The following is a 17,747-nucleotide window of genomic DNA, read 5'->3' on the forward strand; positions in this document are numbered from 1 at the left end:
GGTGTCAGCGGAGACAGCTCCGCTGACACCCGCTGCCATCCGTATCCGATCCTGTCCGTGAAATCTGGACGGATGGAAACCCTATTTTTCCATCCGTTCAGGAATCGGATCGGATCGGATGAGAGCGGACAGGCGGTCCGCTCTCATCCGATCCCCCATAGAGGGCAGCGAGGGCTGAGACACCTCCCTCTCCGCTCTGCAAGCGGAGACAGAGCTGTCATCCGCCGGCTCAGCGGGGATGGCGGATCGATCCCCGCTGAGCAACAAGGATCCGCCTACGGACCGTGTGAAAGAGCCCTAACAGTGTAAATTTGCTGTCCCCTCAAAATAACCCAACACACAGCCATTAATGTGTAAACCGCTGGCAACAAAAGTGAGTACACCCCAAAGTGACAATGTCCAAATGGGGCCCAATTAGCTATTTTCCCCTCCCTGGTGTCATGTGACTCGTTAGTGTTACAAGGTATCAGGTGTGAATGGGGAGCAGGTGTGTTATATTTGGTGTTATCGCTCTCACTCTCTCATACTGGTCACTGGAAGTTCAACATGGCACCTCATGGCAAAGAACTCTCTGAGGATCTAAAAAAAAAAAGAATTGTTGCTCTACATAAAGATGGCCTAGGCCAGTGATGGTGAACCTTGGCACCCCAGATGTTTTGGGACTACATGTCCCATGATGCTCATGCACTCTGCAGTGTAGTTGAGCATCGTGGGAAATGTAGTTCCAAAACATCTGGGGTGCCAAGGTTCGCCATCACTGGCCTAGGTTATAAGAAGGTTGCCAAGACCCTAAAACTGAGCTGCAGCACGGTGGCCAAGACCATACAGCGGTTTAACAGGACAGCTTCCACTCAGAACAGGTCTTGACAGCGCTGAAAGCTGGAAATTGTCCTGGGCAGAACGGGGGGTAAAAGTGCACTGTTTTAAGCACTTGACGTGGTTAAAACCTGTTTGCATTACTACAGCTAGTAAGAATGTTGGATGTGATTTAGCTTTGCTTTAATGCTAAAGATAACTTTATTGACGGTAGTTTTTAATATTGAACTACAAAACAACATAACAGAACGAGAAACTTTTTTTTTTTTTTTTAAATGACATTATTATAATACAAAAATTCACAACTTCAATTTACAATAAACGAAATGAACGTTATCATCATGAACAGTCAGTAACGCATCCATTTATAGGTACAGAAAGTAACACATGGGATTTGTGTGATTTTGACGTATTAAATAAATATATGAAAGGTTTTGTAAAAATATAAATAAGATTTGTTACGGTCCCAACTGACTACATTCTGAGCGGTTTATTTCATGGAGAAAAGTCGATTTGTTTTTATAGATAATTTATTGATTTTAGCTAAATAAATGTAAACCCAACCACTAAAACCACTAAGAGGTTTAAAGATGTCATTTCATAATTGGCTTTCCAAGTTTTCAGACACAGAGCCGTGGCCCGCCCCCGTCCCCGCCCCCATTTCTCTCCTGATTGGCTGAAGGACTTTGATTGACAGCAGAGGGAACCAATGGTGCTGTGCTGCTGTCTCAGCCAATGGGGAGGGGAGTCCTGGGCATCTGAGACACTCCAACATCACTGGATCTAGATGGGGCTTAGGTAAGTATTAGTGGGGCTTTTGCACAGGGCAGATCCTTCACTTCTTAGGTCCCTCTTTGCTGCTACTGGCCCCTCCCTCCTGTCAAGTGCCCCCATAGCAAGCAGTTTGCTATGGGGGCACCCGAGCCGAGCTGCAGCTCCGTGTGTCTATTCAGACATGGAGCTGCCGTTCGGCCACGCCCCCTCTCTCTCCTGATTGGCTAACTGACTTTACAGCAGCGGAAGCCAATGGCATGGCTGCTGTGTCTCAGAAAATCAGAAGGGAGAATCTCAGATGGCCGAGGGACTCGTGGACATCACTGGATCTAGATGGGGCTCAAGTAAGTATTAGTGGGGCTGAAGGGAGCTTTTGCACAGGGCAGATCCTTCATTTCTCAGGTCCCTATTTGCTGCTCCTGGCCCCTCCCTCCTGTCAAGTGCCCCCATAGCAAGCAGCTTGCTATGGGGCACCCGAGCCGAGCTGCAGCTCCGTGTGTCTATTCAGACATGGAGCTGCCGTTCGGCCACGCCCCCTCTCTCTCTTTATTGGCTAACTGACTTTACAGCAGCGGAAGCCAATGGCATGGCTGCTGTGTCTCAGAAAATCAGAAGGGAGAATCTCAGGTGGCCGAGGGACTCGTGGACATCACTGGATCTAGATGGGGCTCAAGTAAGTATTAGTAGGGCTGACGGGAGCTGCTGCACACAGAGGACTTTTTATATTAATGTATAGAATGCAATAAGATAAAAAAAAACCTTCTGACTTTACAATCTCTTTAAAGTGCTATTAAACCCAAAACCAAAAATGTACTTCTGTATATTGCAGCTTACCAATCATTAGATGGGCTGGCTGCATTAGTTTTCTTTTCTTTGGCTTTTTCCCCTCTGTCTTCACCTGGTAATCTGGCCAGTAACACACCCCCTGTATGGGTGAGATGCAACTCTGGAGGAATGAGCACTGGAGGCACAGCAGAAAGCAGCTTTGTTACTCTGGGGGGGGGGGGGGGGGGAGTGGTAAATGTATTTGTAGATTTAGCTACACTAACAAATTGAAGCCAAACTCCAGCTCACACTTTATAATCAGTTACAGCAGTTTTTTTTCTCCTCTTGGGATAAAGGTTTTACATGGATAGATAAAAGCTGATCATTGTAATCACCCCTGCCAGTGTCAAAGCGCAACTTTACTCTTCCTGACAAGTTTCCTCCATTACATCCAACCCCCCCTCTCTGCTGCACAGTTATGGGTTTTGTTTTCTCTATCTGTTTTAGTACCTTCTTAATAGTATTGATTTCTTACCAACCCCCTCCACTGTCATTCGCCTAGGGTCCTTGGCGAATGACGTTTGCGCCCCCTGGTGCCTCTCGGGATTTATGTTCTGTACACAGAATGTATACTGACCACACCCCCAGAAACATCATTTCCTGCTTGTGTGATTGGCTCACTAATTTTCCCAGAAGTCTGCCTAAGATACAAGTCAGATTTCTGGCATCCCCTGCAACATAAATGTCATTTTTTGGTGAGATACTCCCAATAGGAACACGTCTAAAGGGATGCAGACCCAGCAGATTTCCTCATTACAGCCCTGCAGGTGCCACAGCTGATAGATAACTATGAAACCACTCCCATTAGGCCCACTCAGCACAGAGGCACAGAGGAACAAACAGGGATTTCTTTAGAATAACAAAAGTTAGGAATCTGCAGCAAAGTTTGTTAAAATCCTTGTAATGTACAGAGATCACCCAGAGGGGAATGTTGTTTTCTCAACAAAAGTGGAGTAAGGCCCCTTTCACACAGGCAATCCGATCCAATCTGCCTGTCAGTTTTTCAGGCGGACCTGATCGGATGCTCCATGCATACCTATGGGGCAGCAGGTGTCAGCGGAGACATGTCCGCTGACACCCACTGCTCTCCGATCCGTTCCTGTCCGTGAAATCCGGAGGCATGGAAACCCTATTTTCCATCCGTCTGGTGGATCGGATCGTATGAGATCGGATGAAGACGGACCAGCAATCCATTCTCATCCGATCTCCCATAGAGGACAGCGGGGATCTGACAGCTCCATCTCTGCACACAGAGCGGAGACGGAGCTGTCATCTGCCTGCTCAGTGGGGGATCGGCGGATCGATCCCCCGATGAGCAGAACGGGTTCCGCCGGGTGCACCGCCCGTGTGAAAGGGGCCTTATGCTTTAAGGATTTTGCAGTTTTAACTCTATAAATAAATAAATACAATTTTTAACAGTGGAAATAATTGGTGGTTTCAGACATATTAAAAGTTGGCACCAGTAAAATCCTGAGAAATTTTCTTGAAAGTATTCCTGTATTTGTTTTATAAAAGTTTGGGATGTCGGTACCTATGAGATAGGCTGATGGATGGCCCCTATATTATCAATGGAATAATTTAAAACCTTAAGAAATATAGCAAGTATAGAAAAATACCTGAAGACCCTACCAGAAATCCAGTGAGCTTACAACTTCCTGCTGAAAGCGTTGCAATGAAATCTCAAGCAGCATTTTTTTTTGGACTGTGGAACCCTCCTTGTTCCTGCCCCTCTATGTCCCTCTTTAAATACATTCATTGATTTCTTTCCCGGCAAAACTATGCTGCTGCCTTTGACTCCCAAGGGGCCTAAACTCAATTTGTCCATAGGGAGAGGTTTTCTTGGGAGTCCTCAGGGGGGGGGGGGGGGCACACTTATGTGAAAAGAACTGATTTAGGGCACTCTGCTAGTCCCTCCTCCCAGCAGCTACCCCTGCAAGCATTTTACAAGCCTAGTGATGACATCACAGGGATTAATAATGACATCACAGGGAGTAATAATGACATCACAGGGAGTAATAATGACATCACAGGGAGTAATAATGACATCACAGGGATTAATAATGACATCACAGGGAGTAATAATGACATCACAGGGATTAATAATGACATCACAGGGAGTAATAAAAAAATCCTTGCTAATAGAAGTGGTTTCAAGAAACTAAGTAATGCTGTGACTAGCATTCGATGGGGAGTGCGACTTCAAAGGAAATTAAGATGATGCCTAGAAATCAACTTTAAACTTCAAAGATTTAGTCTCCATTCACACTAGCACGACTTGTCAGGCGACTTGGTCAGCCTTATGCCCCGTGCACACGTACCGATCGTCGGCCGAACGATCGGCCGTCTTTTGTCCAGGGCTGTCGTGTCTGTTGAAAACTGCAAAAGACTGCACACGAATTTTGTCGGCCAACAACAGCCGACTGCAGAAGTGATGTCATGTGATGGTTAACTTTCCGTGTGTTTTTTCTTTTCTGAGCATGCCCAGTTTTGCAAATCTGCTGATTGTCGGCCGAATTCTGTACTGACTGGCGAACAATCGGCCGTTCTGGTGTTGGCCTACAAAAATTTTAAAGCATGCACATCAGATTCTATTCGGCCGAAAGTGCGCTGTCGGTTGTCGGAAGCATCATACTAACAAGCCTACAATCGGCCGAATCTTTACGGCCGACAATCGGTACGTGTGTACGGGCCATCACAAAAATTTCAGCCAAGCGCTCACTCGACAGAGGAAGACTGGCGTGCTGCTCTCCTCAGGCAGGGAACTCAAAAACGGGTGCATGAAAGAAAGGAAAAGGAGGCGCAAACACCTAGTGCATTACCCGTGGTACTGTTTAAAATGATTTAATAAAATGCTGAATGCATACTCACAAACATGAAGAATAGAAATCGTGTTACAAATTCCCGTCACAGGTATGTTAGAACATGTCCTGGAAATTACGACACCTAACGCGTTTTGGGAGTCAAGCTCCCTTCCTCAGAGCTCTGAGGAAGGGAGCTTGACTCCCGAAACGCGTTAGCTGTCGCAATTTCCAGGACTTGGTCAGCCTGACAAGTCGTGCACCTTCGCGGTCCATTGACTGCTACAGGACCCGTTCTAATAGGAGCGACGCAAGTCGCTCCGACTTAGAAAAAGGGTCCTGTACTACTTTGGGGCGACCTGGAGCAACTTGCATAGACATTAATTTCATGAAGTCAGTGCAAGTGGCGCCGAAGTCGCGCTGCATGCGACTTCACAGGTCGCCCCCTAAGTTGGAACGACGTAGTGTGAACCAAACCTTACTCAAACTTTAAAAAAAAGAAAAATTGTAACATTGTATGTATTGTGACTTTCTCCAGTTGTATTGAGTCCGTACGTCTTGTGTTGATCATAGCACAAGCTCTATCCACCACCGAGGTTGGTTTGTTGAACAATTTTTCACTACCACTTTTCCAGAACAGCAGATGCTATTGACCTTTGTGTTGCCAAAAGAATTGCCTCCAGTGCATTATGGTTCCATACCGAACATCTCTGTTTTGTGGTTGGAATATGGCACGTGTAATGGTTAACTTCCAATTCCAGTTCTGTCCATGAAGAAACCACCTCCGTTCTCATTAGTGTGGTATTTCCTCGAACACTGTTTTGAAAACTTGTGTAATTGATTTCTTTACCATGTCCTTGAATTCCCGACCAATAAAAAAATAGAGTATAGGGTTGATGCAGCTATTGAACATAGCTAAACATTTGGACAACGGTACAGCCACCAGGCTGACCAGCAGTGGTAGACCACCTAGAAACACTCGGGCAAGTGCTAAAGCATGATAAGGAAGCCAACATAGAAAAAATGAGAAGACCACCCCGGTGACAACCAGAAAGGGCTTGCTGGAACGATTTAGTTTTTTCCTGCGTAGCGTTATTAAAAGAATCGCGTACGAGATAAGAATCACGCACAACGGTACCAAAAACTGGTAAAGAAAGATGCAAACAGTGAATATAGCAGCTTCTCTTTTTTCCCAGTCCTCAAAAACATCCAAGTTTTTGCAAGAGCTACGGTTACTTTCTGTAGACATCTCCGAAAGGGTGTAAGATCCAGGAACCAAGGCAACAGAGACTATCCAAATCACCAAACACGTTGTCATCACCAGTCTTGGATTGCGGTAATTTTGACACCAGACCGGGAAAAGAACAAGAACACATCGATCGATGCTGATTGCACTCAGGAGAAGGATGCTGGCATAGATGCTGAGGCCAAACAGGCAGTTGACAAGCTTGCAAAAAATAGGCCCAAAGGGCCAGTGTAGGTCCAGTAATAGATAAAGGACAGTGACCAGGACCAAAAAAGTAGAGATGAAGTCCGCCAAGGCAAGGTTGAAAAACCAGACAGTGTTGATAGTTCTTTGTAGCCGACATCCAGTTATCCAGATCACAGTGCCATTTCCCATCATGCCCAGTAGAAAAATGAAGCTGAAGGTCACAGTGGCGATCACCTGCACGGTATGGCGCAGTTCAGCTGTTTCGGCATCTAGAGTGAAATTCATCACGTGAATGATGTCACCAGATGTGACTCCTAGAAGAAAAACACAAGATGGTTAATCAACACTGCATTCCGTTTGATATAAACTGGTTTATGCTGTAAATAAAATGCACCTGGACATAAAAATGCAATAAAAAAAAAAATGTCTTAGCTAAATATAAAATATTGCATTATTTTTATTTTTAATTATTATTATTATTTTTAATTATTTTCATCGTAACCAAGCATACGGGCCTAGATACCTTTTTACACTTTTTGCCACTTTCCTTATCATCTGATGAAAAAAAAACATGATGTTCACAAAGCTCAGTAGCTCAAGGTAAAATTTATATAGGAATGAATCTGAGCATTTACTCATCCCTTATCAGACAGCAAGCTTCACCCTTTTTTTAATAAACAAAAAAAAAAAAGGGTGCTTCTTTTATGCATTAGAAAATAATTCAAATAGCAATATGCAGTGCATACTAGTACTTAATGGTTTAAAGCTGCCGAGGGACCAATTAAAAAAAAAAAAAAAAAATTATTATTATTAATTTATTAATTTTTTTTAGTATATAATTCACAATTTGTAAGGTGAGGGTTCTTTTTTTTTTTCCCTCTCACAAAAATATATTTGGTGGAACGGGGCAGATAACTACATTTTCTAACCAGATATACATCTTTTCATTTTTATTATTAACACTCATGCTGGTGACACCAAAATGTCATGGTTTTATGCAAATTGATGTTTTTGTTTTGTAATGTCATATTTTTATTTGTTATGTATGTAAAACAATTTTATAAAAATATAAAAAAAAAAAAAAAATGCAGACTTTACAACCACTTCAATTTTTAAGCCTAGTGATGTATTATCCCTTATCAGAAAGCAAGCTTCACCCTTTTTTTAATAATAAAAAAAAAAAAAAGGGTGCTTCTTTTATGCATTAGAAAATAATTTACATAGCAATATGCAGTGTATACTAGTACTTAATGGCTTAAAGCTGCCGGGGGACCCATTAAAAAAAAATATATTATTATTAATTTATTCAATTTTTTTAGTATATAATTCGCAATTTGTAAGGGAGGTTTTTTTTTTTTCCCCTCTCTCGCAAATATATTGGGTGGAACGGGGCGGATAACTACATTTTCTAACCTGGTATACATCTTTTCATTTTTATTATTAACACGGGAAAATTAGTTTGTGTTGTAATTAGTTGGTATATATGTGTGTATATATACCCTTAAAAAAAAAATATTTTAGTGTACAACTCACCAGACTCTTAAGGTTTCTGTCCACACTTTATAAGTTAAATCAGGGTGGATAACTATGATAACTATAACACCCTTTAATTTAATCAGACCCCCCCTTTTTTTTTTGGGGGGGGGGGAGTAAGTAAAATAGTTGAAGGGTAACACTCATGCTGGTGACACCAAAATGTCATGGTTTTGTGCAAATTGATGTTTTTGTTTTGTAATGTCATATTTTTATTTGTTATGTATGTAAAACAATTTTATAAAAATATATAAAAAAAAAAAAAATTTGCAGACTTTACAACCACTTCAATTTTTAAGCCTAGTGATGTATTATCCCTTATCAGACAGCAAGCTTCACCCTTTTTTTAATAAACAAAAAAAAAGGGTGCTTCTTTTATGCATTAGAAAATAATTCACATAGCAATATGCAGTGCATACTAGTACTTAATGGCTTAAAGCTGCCGGGGGACCCATTAAAAAAAAAAAATATATTATTATTAATTTATTAAATGTTTTTAGTATATAATTCACAATTTGTAAGGTGAGGGTTTTTTTTTCCCTCTCTCACAAAAATATTGGATGGAACGGGGCAGATAACTACATTTTCTAACCTGATATACATCTTTTCATTTTTATTATTAACACAGGAAAATTAGTTTGTGTTGTAATTAGTTGGTATATATGTGTGTATATATACCCTTAAATAAAATTATTTTAGTGTATAACTCACCAGATTCTTAAGGTTTCTGTCCACACTTTATAAGGTGAATCAGGGTGGATAAGGAAAGGAAAGGGGAAATTAAAAGAAAAATAGTTGAAAGGTAACACTCATGCTGGTGACACCAAAATGTCATGCTTTTGTGTAAATTGATGTTTTTGTTTTGTAATGTCATATTTTTATTTGTTATATATGTAAAACAATTTTATAAAAATATAAAAAAAAAAAAAAAAAAAATTACAGACTTTACTACCACTTCAAGTATGAACCCTAGTGATGTCTCTAAACACAAAACTACTATTGCACAAAATGCCTACAATTAAACTTGTAGTTCAGCGTGGATGTATGGGAAAAGCTGCCAGCCAATCACAGAAGCAGGAGAAAAGATTTTGGGTGCATTCTGTACACCAACAGTATACAGGAGGCCTCTATGTGGCAAGAACAATGCATTTAATGTTTTATAAATGTTATTATCCCAAGTGCAAAGACACACAGCATACACAAAGGGCGTTTAAAGCATGTATCAAAAAAATACTATAATATTAAATAATAATATATTTTCATTAGGATGACTTTCAATTTGAATTTGTTTTCACAATGTTAAAAGAATGACATCTTCTGTAGACTAAAGTTACAAAGTTAAAAAAAAAAAAAAATTAACTACAAAATGATTTGAGTATTAATAATAGATATGTCATCTTTTATTTTTATTTTATTTATTTATTTATTTTTTAGTTAATGTATTCCAAAACGGAAATGTCAGTTGCTTTTGCAGACCTACAAACCTGAAGCCAGGCAAAGAATTTTTAACTACTGCAATGCAGTGCCACCTCTTGGCAACATGGAGTAAACATCACCGTGTAACTCTAAAGTTGAGTCTAGCTACATTTTTAGTACTTTGGTACCACATTTTTTTTTAAATTTTTTTTTAGCTTTTTAAAATTTTTTTAGGGATATAATTCAAAAGCAGAGATTATGATATTCACCAAATATTCACTGGAGGTGAATCAATCACCCAAGAAGATTTACATACAGGGAATTGAATGTTTGGTTACTGTTACATTAAAGCGATATTTTTGCACAGAGCAGCCCAGATCCTCCTCTTTTTGGTCCAACGCAAGCGCTCCTGGCCCCTCCATCCTGCTGGGTGCCCCCACAGCTAGCAGCATGCTCTAGGGGCACCCAAGCAGGTGCGCTCCCGACCAGCAGCTCTGTGTGTCCATCTACACATGAAGCCACAGTTCAGCCCTGCTCTCTCCATCTCCTGATTGGCTCACTGGCTATGATTGACAGCAGTGGGAGCCAATGGCTCCCACTGCTGCCAAAAGCCAATCAGGAGTGCAATTCCCCAGAGAGGCAAGCCTCTCGTGGACATTGCTGGATCGAGAGGTGGCTCAGGTAAATATTAGGGGTGGCTGAGGGGTCTGTTGCACACAGAAGGTTTTTTACCTTCATCCATATTTTAGTGATTTTATAGCATAAATATGGAATAACATTTTTAAGACCATGAATTGTTTGTAGAAGCTAGGCTTCCCCTATTCATATGCTAATTAACATGTTGGACTGGTTAATTACTGCAAAGAACCTTAAAAGACAAAGCAAAATACATGGGGAAAGGTTAAGCCCTCTCTCTTCATATTCACCCCTCTATTTGTAGTGATGACCAATGTCACTGGAACAGAAAGACAGGGGAAATCCAAAAATGTTGAGTTCTCCTTACAATAGGTAATGAGAAATCCTCCAATGGGGACACCTGTTCCGGGACAAGCATCTACAGAGAGAATTCCTCTAACTTTGAGAGATTTCCTCTTACTTCCTGTTGCATATCTGGGCAGGAAATTCTTGGAAGATTCCCCAATAATACAAGATAGCCAAAAATAAAGAAAGGAGGAGGGTGTTGCTCGTTTAGGTAATTTGGCGCAAATTATAGCACAGCAGCTTTGACCTCTGAGATTTTAGCTTCTAGGTCAGATTTTCTTACTGTTCCACCTGCTGGCTGAGAATAGTAAATATTAAAGAGCCATATACAAAATTGGGTATTATATTTTGTTAGCATTCATTAAAGTGTATTTTTTTTCTCCAGAAATTGCATCTACAAAACTGCTGTGCAAATATCATGTAAAAAATAGCAGGACCCAAAATTTTATTCTCTAGGGCTTAAAAAAATATTTAATGTTTGAGGGTTCTGAGGATAATTTTCTTGCAAAAAAATGCTGATTTTTACATGTATGAGAGAAAGTGGTTAAAATCAATGAATTAATCATTTCTTTCAAAAGATACAAATAGATCCAACCAGCTTTCCAAAAAGTGCCACATCCAAAAAACAATAGCAAAAAAGAATTACTTGAGCGAAACGCATTGACCATTTAGAAGGCCACCTTGATGATATGGATAATTGATATACTATCTGATGTTTACGGTCATTTATGTCCTGTTTTTTCTTTGCAGGGGATGCTCCACATGTTTTTGGGTATCTTTGAAGTTTTTTAATATGTGTTAAAAAGGTTGTAAACCCCGAGAAAAAAACAAACAAACAAACAAAAAAAAACCTGTAAGGCAAAGGCAAAATGAGCTAGTATGCATCTCATACTAGCTCATTAAAAAATACTTACCATAGAAGGAACCCGGTGCCCGCACACCGCTGAGACAGCTGACATCTTCCCTGGTGTTTCTTCCGGGTTCACCGACTCCGGTGCTGTGAGTGGCCGCAGCTGTGATGACATCATTACCGCGCATGCGCACGGGAGCCGCTGTTTACGGCATGGCCTCCGAAGGTCCGGCATGGTAAGCCGGTCCTTCAGAGCACATGCGCCGATGACAGAAGAGAGAGAGGAGGATCAGCAAACCAGAAGATCATCAGATCTGGGTTTTACTACGGAGTGGATAATTATCAGAGCTGGGAGTTACTATTGAGAGGGGGATCTCAATACTATCACTACTACTACTGAGCAGTGATCTGCTGAGCAAGGGTACTAATAACCTGGGGATCTGCTAAACAAGGGTACCAATAAGCTGGGGATCTGCTGAACAAGGGTACCAATAAGCTGGGGATCTGCTAAACAATGGTATCAATAAGCTGGGGATCTGCTGAACAAGGGTACCAAAAAGTTGGGGATCTGCTGAACAGGGGTACCAAAAAGTTGGGGATCTGCTAAACAAGGGTACCAATAAGCTGGGGATCTGCTGAACAAGGGTACCAGTAATCTGGGGATCTGCTGAACAGGGGCACTAATGAGATGGGGATCTGCTAAGTGCAAGTTTATACAGTACCTACAGGTAAGCCTTATTATAGGCTTACCTGTAGGTACAATGAAAAAAATAAGACTTTACCTCTTTAAACAAAATGCATACTTTATATAAAATGATGTGTCTCATGTTGTGCCTTTAAAATCCACCATTGACCACACAACTCATTCTTGTAAGTTATCCTTTTTTGCTAAAAGACTAGCAAAAAATATCCTCTATGCTGCCCTTATCTGCAGTAAAATTGTCTTGTATTCAACTTCCGTGTTTTTATGAAGAGTTAAGCTGCCTGTGGATGGTGCCAAGTCAGCAAATGACCATACTGTCCAGACAGACTGGATCTAAGGAGGTAGGTCAATGCTGCATAAAGCGGCATTTGAAACAGAACAACACCACAAATAGAATCTGGTGTTTCCATAGCGGGAAAATTAAGAAACATACAGAAGGGAATAGTCAGAAACAAAATACTTAAGCGATTAATATGTATTGGATTAGATATGCAAATTGTACTAAATGCATATTTTATTAGACTGCGCATTGAATAACTTACACTAATCAACTGACTGATTTAACATTATTGTCTTTCAGTATGAAAACAGTTCCTCGCCTGACTTGGCTTCGGGGGTTTGATTCTGCATGATGTTGTTATGTTAATAAATATTAGGGAAAATATGTTGCTAACTCACTTGCAAACAAGTACATAATAAACAAATCGGAGGACAAATGCCAAATCAATGGTTGCATAATTTATTAATCTCGTTACAGTTTTGCGACATGATGTATAATCAGATTTATATATGTTGGTAGACATCCATCTCCAAGGCTGACAAGAAGTACATTTCATATGTACTGTATATAATATCTTTGTACACCAGGGAGATTAAACATGCTAAAGTATTGAAAATGTCACAGTAGATTTTTTTTAAGGCTTTGAATTTACTGACAGTTGATAAAAGTCAGACATTTGAACATCAGTATACACTATATTACTAAAAGTATTGGGACGCCTGCCTTTACACACATATGAACTTTAATGTTATCCCAGTCTTAGTCCGTAGGGTTCAATATTGAGTTGGCCCACCCTTTGCAGCTATAACAGCTTCAACTCTTCTGGGAAGACTGTCCACAAGGTTTAGGAGTGTGTCTATGGGAATGTTTGACCATTCTTCCAGAAGCGCATTTGTGAGGTCAGGCACTGATGTTAGACGAGAAGGCCTGGCTCGCAGTTTCCGCTCTAATTCATCCCAAAGATGTTCTGTCGGGTTGGGGTTCAGAACTCTGTGCAGGGCAATCAAGTTCCTCCACCCCAAACTCACTCATCCATGTCTTTATGGACCTTGCTTTGTGCACTGTTGCACAGTAATTTTGGAACATGAAGGGGCCATCCCCAAACTGTTTCCACATAGTTTGGGGCATGAAAATGTCCAAAATGTCTTGGTATGCAGACGCCTTAAGAGTTCCCTTCACTGGAAATAAGGGGCCAAGCCAAACTCCTTAAAAGCAACCCCACACCATAATCCCCCCTCCACCAAATGATTTGGACCAGTGCAAAAAGCAAGGTCCACAAAGACATGGATGAGCGAGTTTGGGGTGGAGGAACTTGACTGTCCTGCACCTCAACTCGATAGAACACCTTTGGGATGAATTAGAGCGCAGACTGTGAGCCAGGCCTTCTCGGTCACATCAGTGCCTGACCTCACAAATGTGCTTCTGGAAGAATGGTCAAACATTCCCATAGACACACTCCTAAACCTTGTGGACAGCCTTCCCAGAAGAGTTGAAGCTGTTATAGCTGCAAAGGGTGGGCCAACTCAATATTGAACCCTACGGACTATGACTGGGATGCCATTAAAGTTCATGTGCGTGTAAAGGTGGGTGTCCCAATACCTTTGGTAATATAGTGTATGTTTGAGGGTTAGGGTGCATTCACACTTGAGAATGCACCCGCCCTGCATTTAGATGAGAGAACCCCAGTAGGGGTTCCAATAATTATCTGTGAGAGGCAACCCCATTGAAAGCAATGGGAGGCTGCTGGCATTGTCAGCTAATCACGCCCCCATGCATGCAAATGCCTGTGTCTAGGGCCGATTATATGCATGCGAGTGGGGGCAATTAGCTATAGGCTTTCAATGGGGCTACCTCTTACAGCTAGTCGCAGGAACCCCTGCTGGGATTATCACATCTAGGTTGTGAACGCACCCTTATACTGTAAAGTTGTGGTAGATCTTAAAATACATGTCACCTTTTCAAAAACTATTCCCCCATCCAACTTTTTTAGCCCCTTTAATACACCCAACTGCCCCCCTCCTCCCTCAGCAAGTCTTGATTATCCTTCTGCAAGAGATGTGGCCCACCCTATCTGTATGCAAACTGGCCTGTAAAGGTATAGTTCCAGGGTACTTATGTCTGGAATCTAATGTCTGGGGTGGGGGTACAGCTGTTTGTTTTGAGGGGGAAAGTAATGGATCCTTTTTTTAAAGTGTTCATGTATATGTTCTCAGAAAATGAGTGACCTTTCTTCGAAACAGGATTGTTGAAAGAAACTGCCCCAACCCTCAGGAACCATTTAAAGCCCACTGTAGAATAAGAAAGCACCTTAGAAAAAGCCCTTCACATTGAATTCAATGCACTTCACACTTTTGGAACAAGAAAGGATCCACCATTGTTAAAAGGAACTTCCCTAGTCCCCAGGAACCATTAAAGTCCATCGTAGGGTAAAAAAAAAAAACACCTTAGAAAGGTTTTCCCCATTCACTCCAATACATTTTACCATTTCGGAACAAAGAAGGGTCCAACATTATTGAAAGGAACCGGTCAATCCTCAAGAACCATGTAAAGTCAATCACAGGATCAAAGACTACCTTAAAAAGCCTTTCTAATGAACTTAAAGGCATTTCAACATTTTAGAACCAGAAACGATCCAGCGTTGTTGAAAGGAGCTTTCCTTACCCTCAGGAACCATTTAAGGTCCATTTTAGAATCAAAAGCCATCCTTATTAACTCCAATACATTTCACAAAAAATTGAAAAATTCTTAATCTTAATCCTCTGGAAAAAAAAGAAAGACTAACACCCGTGGGGAAAAAAAGTTAGCCAATATACTTACCTTACTCCATTACCATACAGAAGGGGGTGATGTGAACCTTCCTACAAGATTCCAGGGAAAGCCAAGCAGCCCAAATTCCATGAGATGATGTTATAGTAGCTGGGCAGTAATGTATTTTTACAAAATTTGGGCTACTCAGCATTCTATGGGATCTCACTGGAAGGTGGTGATATCAGTGAAGCAGGTGTTTTGGGTAAAGAGGCCACACTAAACAAGCAGACCTTGCAATTTTAGTGCAAGGTCTGCTTAATTGTTTGGTCTTAATGTGTATGTGTTGGCAATGGCAAAAAGACTGGTAATGTGTCTTTAAGAATATATATTTGCCCTTGCATAGCCCGTCTTCCATTAAGTCCAGCCTGTATAAATTAGATGTCCCCTGAGTGACTACGTGACTTGAGAAAGTGCTCAAGAGTGAAATGCGTTGTTATGGTTACTACGTTGCTTTAAGAGTTATTGACTTTTCTAGGGATTATTCCTTTGCCAACTAGTAATGGGTCCCAAGTGCCTTATAATTGGATGTAGTTTATGATTGATTATCCATCTCTCCAGGTGGTTTTCTATTGGAGCTGTGGTCCGTTATCTTATGTAAGCCATTCCACTGCTTACCCAATTTTACAGATCCTAGTGCCGGATCCTTGGATGGTTTATGGTCTAAACGAGAAGAGGGCATTTTAGAGGTGACCAACTTGTTTGGAAAGCATTGTTCTTATTTTACAGTTCTGAAATGTTTTCAATGGTGCCAGCATCTAGTTTGGGATTAAATTATAGGGGGGCAGGGTCTTGATCAGATAGGCCCTTAAAGAACAATGTCCTGGTCGGCTCTTTGAAACCCGTTTTCAGACTAGAGATGGACATGGAGAATATATGGAGCTGTATGTTTTAGGCAATGGTGAGGGACCAGTACAGATTGATACAGTATCTCACAAAAATAAGTACACCCCTCACATATAAAATATTTTATTATACCTTTTCATGTGACAACACTGAAGAAATGGCACTTTGTTACAATGTAAAGTAGTGAGAGTACAGCTTGTATAACAGTGTAAATTTGCTGTCCCCTCAAAATAACTCAACACACATCCATTAATGTCTAAACCACTGGTTACAAAGTGAGTACACCCCTAAGTTAAAATGTCCAAATTGGGCCCAATTAGCCATTTTCCCTCCCCAGTGTCATGTGACTTATTAGTGTTATAAGGTTTCAGGTGTGAATGGGGAGCAGGTGTGTTAAATTTGGTGTTATCGCTCTCACTCTCTCATACTGGTCACTGGAATTTCAACATGGCACCTCATGACAAAGAACTCTCTGTGGATCTGAAAAAAAGAATTGTTGCTCTACATAAATATGGCCTAGGCTATAAAAAGATTGCCAAGACCCTGAAACTGAGCTTCAGCACGGTGGCCAAGATCAAACAGCGGTTTAACATAACGGCTTCCACTCAGAACAGGCCTTGCCATGGTCCACCAATGCAGTTGAGTGTATGTGCTTAGCGTCATATCCAGAGGTGGTCTTTGGGAAATAGACATATAAATGCTGCCAGCATTGCTGCAGAGGCTGAAGGGGGAGTGGGTCAGCCTGTCAGTGCTCAGACCATACGCCGCACACTGCATCAAATTGGTCTGCATGACTGTCTTCCCAGAAGGAAGCCTCTTCTAAAGATGATGCACAAGAAAGCCAGCAAACACTGAAGACAAGCAGACTAAGGACATGGATTGCTGGAACCATGTCCTGTGGTCTGCTGAGACCAAGATAAACTTATTTGGTTCAGATGGTGTCAAGCGTGTGTGGGGGCAACCAGGTGAGGAGTACAAAGACAAGTGTGTCTTTCTTGCAGTCAAGCATGGTGGTGGGATTTTCATGGTCTGGGGCTGCATGAGTGCTGCCGACACTGGGGAGCTACAGTTCATTGAGGAACCATGAATGCCAACATGTACTGTGACATACTGAAGCAGAGCATGATCCACTCTCTTCAGAGACTGGGCCACAGGGCAGTATTCCAACATAATGACCCCAAACACACCCCCAAGATGACCACTGTCTCACTAAAGAAGTTGAGGGTAAAGGTGATGAACTGGTCAAGCATGTCTCCAGACCTAAACGCTATTGAGCATCTGTGGGGCATCCTCAAATGGAAGGTGGAGGAGCGCAAGGTCTCTAACATCCACCAGCTCCATGATGTCATCATGGAGGAGTGAAAGAAATCCAGTGACAACCTGTGAAGCTCTGGTGAACTCCATGCCCATGAGGGTTAAGGCAGTGCTGGAAAATAATGGTGGCCACACAAAATATTGACACTTTTTTTTAAATTAGGGGTGTACTCACTTTTGTTGCCAGTGGTTTAGACATTATCGGGTGTGTTGAGTTATTTTGAGCGGACAGCAAATTTACACTGTTATACAAGCTGTACACTCACTACTTTACATTGTAGCAAAGTGTCATTTCTTCAGTGTTGTCACATGAAAAGATAGAATAAAATATTTACAAAAATGTGAGGGGTGTACTTACTTTTGTGAGATACTGT

The 17,747-nt window shown here is 41.4% G+C and overlaps 1 protein-coding gene across 1 annotated transcript; it reads right to left on the reverse strand.

Moving 5' to 3' along the window:
- Positions 1-5,743: 5,743 nt before the first annotated feature.
- Positions 5,744-6,931, reverse strand: LOC309567964 (chemerin-like receptor 1). Its single transcript, XM_082273518.1, has one exon. It carries the CDS (start codon positions 6,928-6,930, stop codon positions 6,007-6,009), a length of 924 nt encoding a protein of 307 aa, XP_082129644.1. The 5' UTR covers position 6,931; the 3' UTR covers positions 5,744-6,006.
- Between the last annotated feature and the right edge of the window lie 10,816 nt (positions 6,932-17,747).

Source organism: Pelophylax lessonae, assembly GCF_965119305.1.
Source record: "Pelophylax lessonae genome assembly, chromosome: 12".
NCBI lineage: Eukaryota > Metazoa > Chordata > Amphibia > Anura > Ranidae > Pelophylax > Pelophylax lessonae.

Coding starts and splice junctions, on each gene's coding strand:
- LOC309567964 (XM_082273518.1), bottom strand. CDS start 6,930: ATGAATTTCACTCTAGATGCCGAAACAGCTGAACTGCGCCATACCGTG.